At 36.6% G+C, this 12,069-nt stretch overlaps 1 protein-coding gene across 1 annotated transcript in view; it reads left to right on the top strand.

The window, feature by feature from the left end:
* Window positions 1-12,069, top strand: part of LCOR (ligand dependent nuclear receptor corepressor) — a 60,545-nt gene that overhangs the window by 25,940 nt on the left and 22,536 nt on the right. The window contains exons 2-3 of the mRNA XM_069019854.1: window positions 4,696-4,761; window positions 5,177-5,256. Coding sequence (XP_068875955.1) covers window positions 4,696-4,761; window positions 5,177-5,256 — 146 coding nt within the window. The remainder of the gene's footprint in view (window positions 1-4,695; window positions 4,762-5,176; window positions 5,257-12,069) is intronic.

Here is a 12,069-nt window from a genome sequence, read left to right as displayed (position 1 = left end):
AACTTGTTTAATGTTGTGACATTTCAAAGAGATAATTTTTCTTTTTCTTTTTTGAGCCCATTGGGACTTTCTCAATATTTCAGGACTTTCTGGAATGAAACACTGCTGCAAATACTCTGAGTATGTGACAGAAAGAAAACCGACGCATGTCCATTGTATATTAAGACAATTAACTTACACCACCTTGATATATTTTGTTGAATGATTATATGCCTTTCTATCGAATGTTTCATAATATACTGCCATATTCTTACATATATTACCTAAAAAATCCAACACATATGTGCCTTGGTTTTGATTTTATCTTTGCTTACTTTAAAGCTGTGTACATCTCTTCTCTGACTTTTGTAACATTTCTGAATATATCTTCTCTGCTCTGAATCTTCCTGTCCATCTTCTAACCTCTTGTCTCCTCTTTGTGCTTTTACTCTTAGTTACTTGGGTTTGGGTTTTGTTGGTTTTTTAGTTTGTTTTTTTTTCCCCATTTAGCAGGTCAGATTTTTTCCCCCCATGGTTTTGATGGTTTCTAATATGTCCTTAGATAGTTAAGAAATTTAAACAAAATACATAGCCAACTAATGTCTTAAGTGACTTGACTCAGTTTCCAGCTTTTTGAAGTTGTCCTTTTGTGTAAATTCCTATATATTAGGCTGACTGTTTATTATAAATAAATGCTGATGACTCACTTGTCTTAATTTCTATTGCAACTGGTCCATTGCAGTTGGATTTGATCCTTGTGGATCACTTTCAACTCTGGATATTCTGATTCTCTGGTTCTATGACCTACTATACTTAACTGCTGCTCTGGCTAATACTTATTTAGTCTACTGAGGTTTAGTTTATAAATTGGTATTCATAGATTAAATTGATATGCACAGATAAGGGCTGAAGAGTTGACAACTGTGTATGTTGGTTTTTATTTTCTGCCCTTTCTGTGTTGATTTTGAGTTATTAACAATTTATGTAGTAATACATTCAGAGCTATTGTAGTCTGTCTTTTTTTACTATCCTCGAAATGATTTGTACCTCTAAGTTTAAGTCAAGCTTTACTGCTTTGACTGGATACATATCTTGGGCTGAATTATGTAGTGACTATTCAAAGGTATATTTGAGCTGTGCTGTCTTTAGGGGAAAAATAGCATTGTTTGACATGCTAGGTTCTGTGTCAAGGGCACTCCAGAAATGCATCCCTATATTTTTCTGAAGATCTTGCATTCCTGTAGTTCATAGTAGAGAATGTGTCTTTGGCTAATCCACATTGCTAGAGATCAGCTGTTGACTATGGACTATTGACTTCTCCAATACTGTTATCTCAAGGAGCCTGGTATCAACTTAATGGTTGCAAGGGCTCTCAGTTTGAAGGGAGAAGATGACATGAAGGCCTAACTGGATTTTTTTTTTCTTTGCAAAGCTTAAATTAAACTGTTGTGTTAAATTGTTGTCTTAAAGCATTAGCTATCAAACTACAATTACAGTTTAAATTTATGATGAAATATTTGGTTATGGATGGGTAAAAATGCCAAGAAAAGATGAAAATAAAACTGTTTAGGTGCAGAGACAAAACTAGTGAAAACTGATCATGCTGAAGACTGCATAGTCAACCTTTTTTTTTTTTTTTTCCCGTTCTCTTTAGTTTTAATATCTTTCCTTGCTACTCTTAGCAGAAAAATGGCACATTTTTATCAGAGGATGTTTTAGGGAATGCTTTACTTGGAGAGCTAACTTGGAGTTACGAAATAGCAATAAGTATGTAACAACCTCTGCATTTAAAAAGTTATTCCACCCTTGCTTCAGTACTAAAGGCTTTCTTTCTTTGTTCTGGGATTTATTTTTTCTAATTCTTCGCTTCCTAGAGAGCTTTCTGGGAAAGAGAGATGTTTTACACTTTATGAATGTTGTACTTTTAAAAAAATTTAAATCTTTTTTTCTAAATTCTTACACTAACACCCAAAAAATGTTTTTCATTGTAAAGGTCACCAGTAACATTTGTAAGAGTTAAATACGTGGCTGCTTTGATTGTGAAGAGCATATCAGAGATCTAAATGTTACTGATACTGAAAATCTAGTCTGATATGTAAATAATACTGATTACTAAAATATTGGAATCTGCTTTCTTTTTCTTTCTTCTAATTCTGTTATTCCTGCAACTTTTCCACTGGCTCTGCTCTTCGGCTGCTGTGAACTGTCAGTCACTGAAATACAGATGATGAAATTACAGAAACTGGAATTTAGCAGAGGCAGCCATGTTAATTTCTGTTCCATTTGAAATGCAGGAAAATATCATCTGCCAAATGGAAAAGGACAATCGGTGGGAAAAGAAATGTTCTTTTCAAGCTTCTAAGAGCAGTGACAATGGAGAGAAAAAATACTATAAAAAGTAGGCAGCTCCTTTTTCAAGATTTTGTTTTCAATGTATTCTGCATGATTAACTGTACACAGTTGCTCTTTTGGAGCCCTGAATGACTGAACACGACATCACAGGGCTTAAACTGCCTTTGCTGCATTGCACTTTGCATTTGGGGGGAATAGGGCTCAGCTTTATGGCAGTTTTACCAGTCTCTAGCATAATTTTTGAATACATTCATACTTCCCTTATTTGCCTTTTTTAATGTCAAACATTGCACATAAGATGTTCTGCTGTTGCTATGCAACTGCTAAATCCAATATTTAATATTAATAAAACCCGAGTGGCATTAGCATCACTCAGAACAGTGGGCTAGCAAACTATGATCGTACAATATCCAAGCTGTAAAACTTGGCAGGGACTTCAGTGTGCAATTGCATGCATGGCAAACTGTGGGGCATGAGTCACTGGCAGTTACTATTTAAAGATTGATGAGTTTGAGTAAAATTTCTGAGGTATTTTGATTTTTATATATATATATATTAAATATAAGTTTTAAACAAAAAGATAAAGAACAAGGTTGGTTAGCTGTTTTCCTTAAGGTTTAATTTCAAATTCTGAGGGTCACTACCCATATGTTAAAAACGTTATAAACTATTCAACGTTATAAACCTATGGGTCAATACCCTGATTCTCCTATTTTTCTTCTAGGTCAGGTTGGTCGGCCCTTTCCCACTGTTCCTGCCACTTCCTGAAGCCTGAATTGGCTTTTTTTGGAGGCAGTGCTACTTCTCTGCCTGACAAGGTGCTGTTCAATGGGATGTGTTTCCAGTTTCTCAGTTTCTCCTCTTCCACCTTGTTTTCTGATTTCTCCCTATTTCTCTTCACTCTTGACTGTTACGTCACTTTTTCCTTTTTTTTTCCTTTTTTTTTTCCTTTTTTTCTTTTTCTTTTTTTGGTTCTTGGTCCTTTCTGAGATTAGATTTTTAGTGTTGTACGCCAGCAATGCTTTGGCCATCTAAGTCATGTTGCAGGCTGCAAATTCTGTAGGATCCTGCAGCTGATTGCTGAAGATGTTGGTGCATTGATACTCTTGCTGATACCCAGAGGGGTGTAACGCTATTTATCATTCCCTTTTGTAGACTGCTCTCCAAAATGTAACTTTGATATTAGATCTGGATGGAGTCAGAATTATTTTAGAATTACTGCTTGTTTGAAGTGTAATAAACGATTTCCTTCATAGTACATGATCATTTAGATTTTGACTGATTTCTTAAACATTGCTATTTTGGGTAGTTTATCTGTCCCTGATTCACCCATGAAGTTTCTCTAAATTTAAGACCATATTTTTGTTTCTTGAATTTTTTGGTTTTGTTTCTTCTTGTGCCACTCAAAGACTCAAACAAGTAGGAGAAGCTAGAAGCTCCTAGCTACTTGCAAACCATTCTTAAATCTACAAAGCAAGAGTATTGGGGGGGGGAGAGTGGGGGGGGCAGGCAATATGGTAAGTTGTAGTCTTGAATTTTTCTGGTCATATTCCCTTTTTATAAGCAGGTGGAATTTGTCTATCCTTAAGTAATCTTGGTACTTTTCAGACTCACTTTGCTAACCCACAGTATTGGGTAGTTAATAGCTCTGTAGATTTTTTACTGCCAGCAGGGGGTTAGTGCAATATTGATTTAACTTTCCAAATAATGGCAGTAATTTTGGTGCACGTTTTCCCTCTTCTGGAATAAATACAAACTGATTAGATTTATTTTAAGTGAGGTATAAATCATGGCATTGAAGTAAATCGGACTCTGTGTGTCTTGGATGCAGATCTGTAATTGAAATTTCATTCCTTAGTGATATGGCAATGCTGAATCCCTCTCCTTTTAATTTTCTCTCCTCAAAACTGCAACTCTTCAGGAAACACTGATTCTAATGTTTACTGAAATTCAGAAAAGTAACTGAATGCCACTGAGATGGAAGAATGTATTTTTTTAATTGGGAAAATGTACCTTCTTTCAGTTTGGAGGCTTATATGGGAATATTTTTATTTGTGTAAAAATTACTTGGTCATGTTGTAGAACCTGCAGCTACCTATGTTCTTTTCAAAATGGTTTATTTCAATCTTGTAATGTTCTTTGTTTTTAACCTAGCTATTTACAAAAGTGCAGGATTCAGTGGATTCTAGATTGTGCTATGATTTATCGGTAGTTCAGTCATCACAATTGACCCATGTATCTTGTAATACTTGGAGAAAACATGTTGAGCTCTGTTCTTGGAACAGATAAATATAGAACTGCTATTGTGAATATTGTAGTGACGTACTAATCTAGAAAGCTAACAATTCTTTTATTTGCTTTTAGGGTTTGAAAGTATTCTAGAAGGCCTGTTTGGACCTGGATTATTAAAAGATCTCAGTTTGTTTAAAGGTATTCAATCTCTATGTTTGTATCTTGTTCTGCATTTCTAATGACAGAGGCAGCCCCAGCTCTGCCTCTAGAAAATGTGTGTTACCGTGGTGATTTGTGCTTTTTTTTCCCCCTCCCCCAGGCAGTGCTCACAGTTAGTTTCATATTGGCTAAAATTACTAATGAGTGTGCGTTCATCTTTATGTAGCTGGGAGTGTATTTTGCAGTGCTCAGAAAAACAGATTTGTTGTGCATAGATAAAATGTATATAGTTTGGTAATCTGGGGATTTAGAAAAATGGCCGAAATGAAGCCTGAATCCTCAGAATGCAGGCAAGAATGTTGTGAAACAGGTATTTAATTTGGCATTTCTCTTTGGCTCCAGTTGTGTCGTGGTTTATGAATATGAAGTAATTTGCTATTCTTCTGATTTACAGACTGTGAGCCTGAAGGTGTTTCTGATTGGTCTTTTGATGAAAATTGTCTTTTCTGCTGCCTGAGAAGAGAAAAAGTGAAGGTAACAATGCAGATGTGTGAAGCTAGTAGTTGTAGGGGAGGGACAAAGGGAGGGAGTTTGCTGCTCCTAGTTAACTGAACATGGAAAATCCGCTACCTCCTACCCCTTTCCCTTCCTTTGGAAGAAGGTTTTCTGATTTAAAATATGCAAATTAATGAACAGACTTGCCTCTTTCTCTTCAACTTTTTCTTTGTAGTATGTAATGCAGGTAGTGGGTTGCTTTTTATTTTTCCCTGTGCATAGCTCTTTCTGTTGGGTGTTTTTTATTGGTTTTGGGTTTTCTTGAGTTCTTTGTAACAGATCTTGTTGGGAATCATGAAACCCTCCCCAAGGGAGCCAGACTGTGGCTTGTGCATGTTTACTACAGTCAGATGGTGGGCTTATCTTCAGTATAGAAATGTGGTCCATTTTAACAATCTAGAGTCTTGTTCTGTATCTTGAAATCTCCTTCCCCTGTGGGCCCTATCCTTTCATTAAAGTGCTCTTGTGCGTGGTAGATTTTGTACTGTGCTTGTTCATAACCAAGTCAGAACCTAAACATGGACAAGTCAGGTTTGCCAACACAAAAAAACTTGCAGTTCATTTTCTTAAGGAGATTTTAGTTGTATGTAAAACAAAAGCTATGGTGCTATACTGATTGTTGTTCAGCCCACGTGTTGAAACTGTGATTGTTCTATAACATAGGAAGGAAGGGTCATCTGTCTTGGCAAAACTTCATTTACTGGAATTTGTAACTACTACTACTTCCTGCACAATATAAAACAGCACCAGAAAGGATCTCTATCAACTTAGGAATGAAACAAAAGCACTCTTTCCTCTGCAGCAGCTAACATGTAGCTGCATGGCTTGTCCATAAAGGAAGTTGAAACTGATACTTGCCACACTGCCAGTTCATGCATGTTTTTGTATTAGAGTTTTTATTAAGGCATGGGAGGAGGTTTAGTAATACTTGCATTTAGAACAGATGTCACAGTTCTTTCGTTGAGACTAACAGCAGGTAACGTGTATATATGCTTGTGATGTAAGGAGTTTTGTCTTTTTTCTTACCTCGTCTCATAAAAGGACAAAATCCAGTGTTAAGCACAGCTCTAGTTAAGCCATTGAATTGATTCAGAAATTAATTTTGTGGTGGGTGAGAAACCGGTTATAGTCTGTACCAATCTGACAGTGTATGGGTAGGTATTCAAAAAGGTGGTCTTACTGCCCTCCAGCCTCTCTGTCAGTTCTGTTGGGTTTGGGTGTTTTGGCTTTTTGGTTTGTCTTTTTTTGTTTGTTTTGTTTTTGAGGGAATAATATGGCTCCTTTCAGGGTCTAGGGTTTTTTGTGTGTCAGCTGAGAGATGATAGGATGGGAGTGCTTCCTTTCCCCTGTGGGTGCAGCAGATTGCTGCCCTGCTGGCACTGATGTCATTATCTTGCAATACAGAGTTAAATATGATTCTTTCACAAGAGCCTTCAAATAATGTGAATTTGACATCTTAATTGGAATTAAAATATCAGAGATATAATTGTTAGAAAAAAGTTTGTAACTTAATTTGATATTTAGCTAAATAATGGACAGTCTTCAGCTAATTTAGTTCAACTAAATTAGAAATGGTACTAATTTATTTGACATCTCTTCTATTGAACATCTGGAGTGATATCTTTAACTCTTCTATTTAGGGAGTTGCAGGCTGTTCATGTGCATCCTCTCACCTTGTTTGGAAAAGAACTGGGCAGGATGGGATGATTTGGGTTGGTGCTTGTATAGTGCTGAGTTACAGAATGAAAAGGTAGCTCCCTGCTGTAGCTGGGAGCAGGGTAGTCACAAGCCATGCATTATAATAGCATGTGGCTGTGGCTGGCCTGTTTTTTTTCTTCTTTTGAGTGCATAATTACCAATACCTCCTTTTGCATTAGTTGAATAATTAATCAATGTACTTGATTTTCACCTGTGAGTGATGTGTAGGTACCTAGTGCAACAAGTTCAAAACCAATAAAAATCTTCAGAGTTTTTTTCTGGATTACATTTGCCCTTAAGAATTACCTGTAACTTCGGAGAGCAGTACTTGTGCATAAGTAAAAATGAGTTCTGGACTGGAGGATGATAATTGAAGGCCAGTATTAGTTTATTGGGAGAGCTGCTTAAGGGGTAAAAATCTACATTAGCTCTCCCACCCTTTCAGTCATAGTAGTTACTGCTTTTGCAAGCAGTCAGATTCAATTACATGACTTCTTCAAAGGATGGAAAACCATCTGCTGAAGTATTCTAAAAAGATTAATATATTTGTAGCAGTAGTTCTAATTGCAAATACTGAGCAAATACAAGCATTTTTTGGCAGTCAAAATACAAGACAAGTTTTGATAGAGAAATGGAATTGTGTCTTCCTTTGAAAGGGATAATGAAATACGGACCAAACAGGGGGCTAGCATCTTTCCAGACATATATTTTTCCTAAATCCTAAGGGTTATGTGCAGTAATGTAGAACTTTTAGAAACTGGATTTTTTATTTTCATCATAAAATGCGGACTACCCAATTGTTTCTGTATGGTGTGACCAGAGAATAACTGGTTACCTAAGGAGCTGCTACCAGGTTGTTAACGTGATTGCCTGTGTGCAGAAATGCACAGGTACCTTGATGAGCAAGAAAGACAAAAAAAAAAACAGTTAGCAGCTCTGGCTGCCCACATGTGGTGAAAGATTGGGCTCTGTGGGACCAAATCTGACTAATTCACATTTGGATAACCTGCAATTGTGGCAATTCTCTATTTCTTGTGGGTTTTATCACTTTTTGTTCTAAAAGGTTGTGGTACAGAGGAGACCCCTCAATTCCGATGGATTGAACTTGAAGTGTAATTGCCTTCTCTCTTTTTAATTATGATTCCTAATTTTTCTGTGTGGCTTGTTAAATAATCTGACAGACCTGTCGTTACAGAAGAGATCTTCAGCTCCATGTAGAATGTTTGTATCAAATGAGATACTCTAGTGTCATTTGCTTGTAGTTGGAGCTAGTTTAAGAAGTTAAGCCCAGTTTAAGAAAGGCCAGAAGAAAGGAGAAACTGGAAAATGAATCCTTAAAGAGGATTCAGTTGGGTGTATTCGTGTGGAAAACACTATTGCCTGTAGTGTCATAAAGTAATTTGTATGTATTAAGGGAAAAAAGGAACACACACACATGGACACACAACTAATCTTGTTAGTTGGTGAGAGCAGAACAAGAAGGATAATACTCCTAAGCACATTAACTATTTTATAGATACATTTAAGCCACAAAAATAGCAAGAGAGAAAATGACTTTTAGAAGCATGTTCTGGATTCTTAGGCTGTTGATGCTAGAAGATTGATTCTGGTTTGCAAAGTTCTCTAAAATACCTGGGCTGCAATGAAAGGACCTCTCACAATTCTTTCATTCATGAAGAGGTGTGGTAGGGTGCAGCATTTGAAGAAGTTATTTTAAAATTCAAAATTACTCTGACATGATTTGGGTATTTTTAAAAGCTTGTAATTATTTTACAGAAATCTGGTGGCCTTTCACTATGGAGGAACATAAACAATAAGATGTGAACTGTGGTAAATGTCTGAATAATTCTGAAGAGAAGTTATCACTCATCTAAAGCATTGTTATAGAATGATTGAAGATGGCAAAGGAAATATCTGAGAATGAGTTGAAGTTGCAGAACTCTTACAATTTTTGGTGGCTTTAGAATGTGTTTAAACTGTGTACAGAGATCCCTAAGTGTGCTGGAACATGCTCTAAAACATTTTTAATGGATTTCATCACTTGAAAAACTCAAACATTTAGACTGTCAATTTTGTATTGTGTAATTTAAAAATAATCTGATATGGAGGCTAAAACTTGAAGAGGCTGTTTGTGATAATCTCCAGCTGTGTTTAGTGGTAATGCAAGGTTGCAGCTTTGCTTGTGCATCAATGTTAATGTAAACATATTGTGGTTCCATTGATACATTTCTTCTCCCCCTACTATAGATAATAAGTGATAGTCAATAGCTATAGATCAGTCAAGTTCTTTGTTTTGAATTTGATAAATATGTCAGTCAACTTACTATAAAAGTATTTATGTTCAGTAAGTAAGAGAGGTCTTAAAACTGATTAAACCACCTGAATTTTTATTAATGCTAAGTTGGGAGCAGTTGTAGGTGCCTTAAAGGACATGCTCAGAATTGAAAACGATCTTGATAAATTTGAAAAACAGGACAGACAGACTTGTTTTATCAAGGCACAAGTTACAGATGTCTGAAAAGTGATAGGATTGTAAAAGTAGTAAACTACTTTGGGGATTATATCAAGAGAAGAATTTGTGTTAATACCTGGAGAGGAAAACCTAAATGCTGAAGTCAGCTGAAGCCTCAGCTGACTGTAGCTTTTTGAGAGATGTAAACAAACTGAATAGCACTGAAATGGAAGCAACAAGAATGATACTGTCTTGCAGGTAGAAGGAAAGAAGAGTCTCTGGTGCCATTAAAGCTTGACGACAGAAAATGTTCTCCTTTGCATTGGCTATGAATTAAAAAGACTGTACAGTCTTAAGGAAATAAAGCATTGGAGAAGACAACCTAAGGATGTTGAAACATTCCCTTCTTACTCAGTGTTCCTGATTTTGCCTTGAGGTAGTGTGGGAGGCTGGATTTTATCCCTAGGGTCCCTGGGTTGACCAGTCATCTATGGGTGGTCTGTGGGCAGCCACCCTCCTTTTTCTTCCTGAAGATGGATAGGAATTATCTCATCCTGTTCTAGACTGTGGGCTCTTCCCACTCCATCTGTGCATGTCCTGTGGCTTAAACATGAAACTGTTGTTTCCACGTCTACACAACAACAGCCTGCATCATACAGTTCTCTTCATGTCAGCAGTTTAGCATTTGGAATTGCTGCATCAACATTTCCTACAAGGAGGCTCTCAGGGAGCATCCAGCCCTAGTGCTGACGAGGGTGGGCTGCCCAGGATTAGGTGGTCTCACACGGTCACACATTAACCTTGCGTTTTGAAAACCTGAGCTCTGTATATCTAAGGCTCTTTGACTTAATTACATAGTTATGCTGTTTATCTTAACATACAAAAAGAGCTTTAGCCCTCAGGGAGCATGTGCAAACCATTGCAGGTATCTTTCTCTGAAGGTGTGTTGTTCAATATAGTGATCCTGCTTGTTCACTGGTGGATTCCAGGAATGCTCTGGGGCATGCTTCCCACCTGAAGAGAAGCACAAAGAGAATAGAAAGAATACTGTGTTATAAATAATACATAAAAGTAACTGATCGGTTATAAATACCCTGAAAAAAAAAAAACCCCAATGACAATGCTGTCTAGATATTATTGGGTTTTTCTTCTTCCTACTACCTGCATGTTGCTACTGAAAACTTGGATGTGATTTAGAACTGTAGAGTGAGAGGGTAAGCCTGAAAGTAGTGATTCTAAATAATGATTATTGGGAAGAAATGCTGGAAAATGTAAAAAAGAACTCTAAAAAATCAACAGCCTCCTACCCCAACCAACAAAAAAACCCCAACACAAACCAACCAACCAGACACTCCCAAACCAAACAAAAACCCGTCACTTTTGGAAGTTGACTTTGAATAGCAATCACAATCAAATACTTAGTGTGAAAACTTGAATTTCCTTTCCAGGGTCAAAAAAACTGTAGATTCCTGGAATAATTATGGTACAATGGATAAGAAAACAATTAAAAAGTGTAATAAGCAGAAATATTTCCAGTATATTTTGCCTCATGTAGTCAGTGCTATACTGAAGATGCTAGAAGACTTTTGTTTTTCCTATGTGCAAGGTTAAACCTGACTCTTTTACATAACTGTATTTCTTCACATTTTGATGTCTTAGCATGGACAGTGATAAAAACCATACATGTAAGGAGATGCTCCTTAGTTGGCAGGTAAAAACTAAGCACTGCCATTTTCTTGCTATTATTCCTCTCCTCTCCTGAATGCAGATCAAGAAATCCTTTATTCAGATGTTCACCAGCATAAGCCACTTAGAATTTTTTTTCTTCTGGCTGATCCCTTTTTCTTCGTTCCTTCTCTATGTAGCAAGTGTAGAGCTTTAGTTAGCTTCAGTAGATTAAATTGTACTCTTCTTAATTGCCTTTATATGAGTAATATAAAATAAATTTGTTTATGGTGAGGCAGGGTGCTGCTGGACTCTGTTTCTGTTGAGTTTCCAGGCTAGTATTTACAGCGTATTGTTTTTGTTGCAAAAACTGCTAGGAAGATTTAAAATGCGTTGTGTTGGCCAAGGGTTATTTTTATTTTAGGCTTCTTCCAGAGCTATAGTCTGTTAAAAGGCAGGGTGTCAGATCAGGTTGAAGGGGTAATGTTTCCTTCAAGTATGAATTCTCTGTTTTTCCCTTGAATTAAAAAGTTTTTTGCAATGATTCATGGCACTCTAGATAGAGGGTGCCAGTTAACTCTAATGGATCTTATCTACCCAAATCTCTGTGCATCAGTTTGCAGAGTTTCCTTTTAAAGCAAAACTTCAGTAAAGGTTTAGAAATTTCAGTGATTATTCCAACATTTCTGTATGCCTAGCTTATTTACATTATTAGTTATTTTGCACGTCTGCTTTTTATGCAAACTGATGAGTTTACTGTTATCCTGGTAATGCCTAAAAGATAATGGAGCTGATCTCAGACTCTCTTGTCAATAACAAGGATAGATCCTGTATACAGCTTTGTCAGATGCAGCAACACAGTTTCAAAAAGAGGTGTGTTCTGTGAAGTTCCACCTGAAGAGTAACTCTCAAAAGATGTTTGGCTTACTGTCCAGAAATATCTTTATTGTGAAATCCTGTACAGATACTTAGTACAT

Source organism: Aphelocoma coerulescens, chromosome 6 (assembly GCF_041296385.1).
Source record: "Aphelocoma coerulescens isolate FSJ_1873_10779 chromosome 6, UR_Acoe_1.0, whole genome shotgun sequence".
Taxonomy (NCBI): Eukaryota; Metazoa; Chordata; class Aves; order Passeriformes; family Corvidae; genus Aphelocoma; species Aphelocoma coerulescens.
Note: the sequence above shows the minus strand (reverse complement) of the source record. Positions and strands in the feature narration are given on the sequence as shown.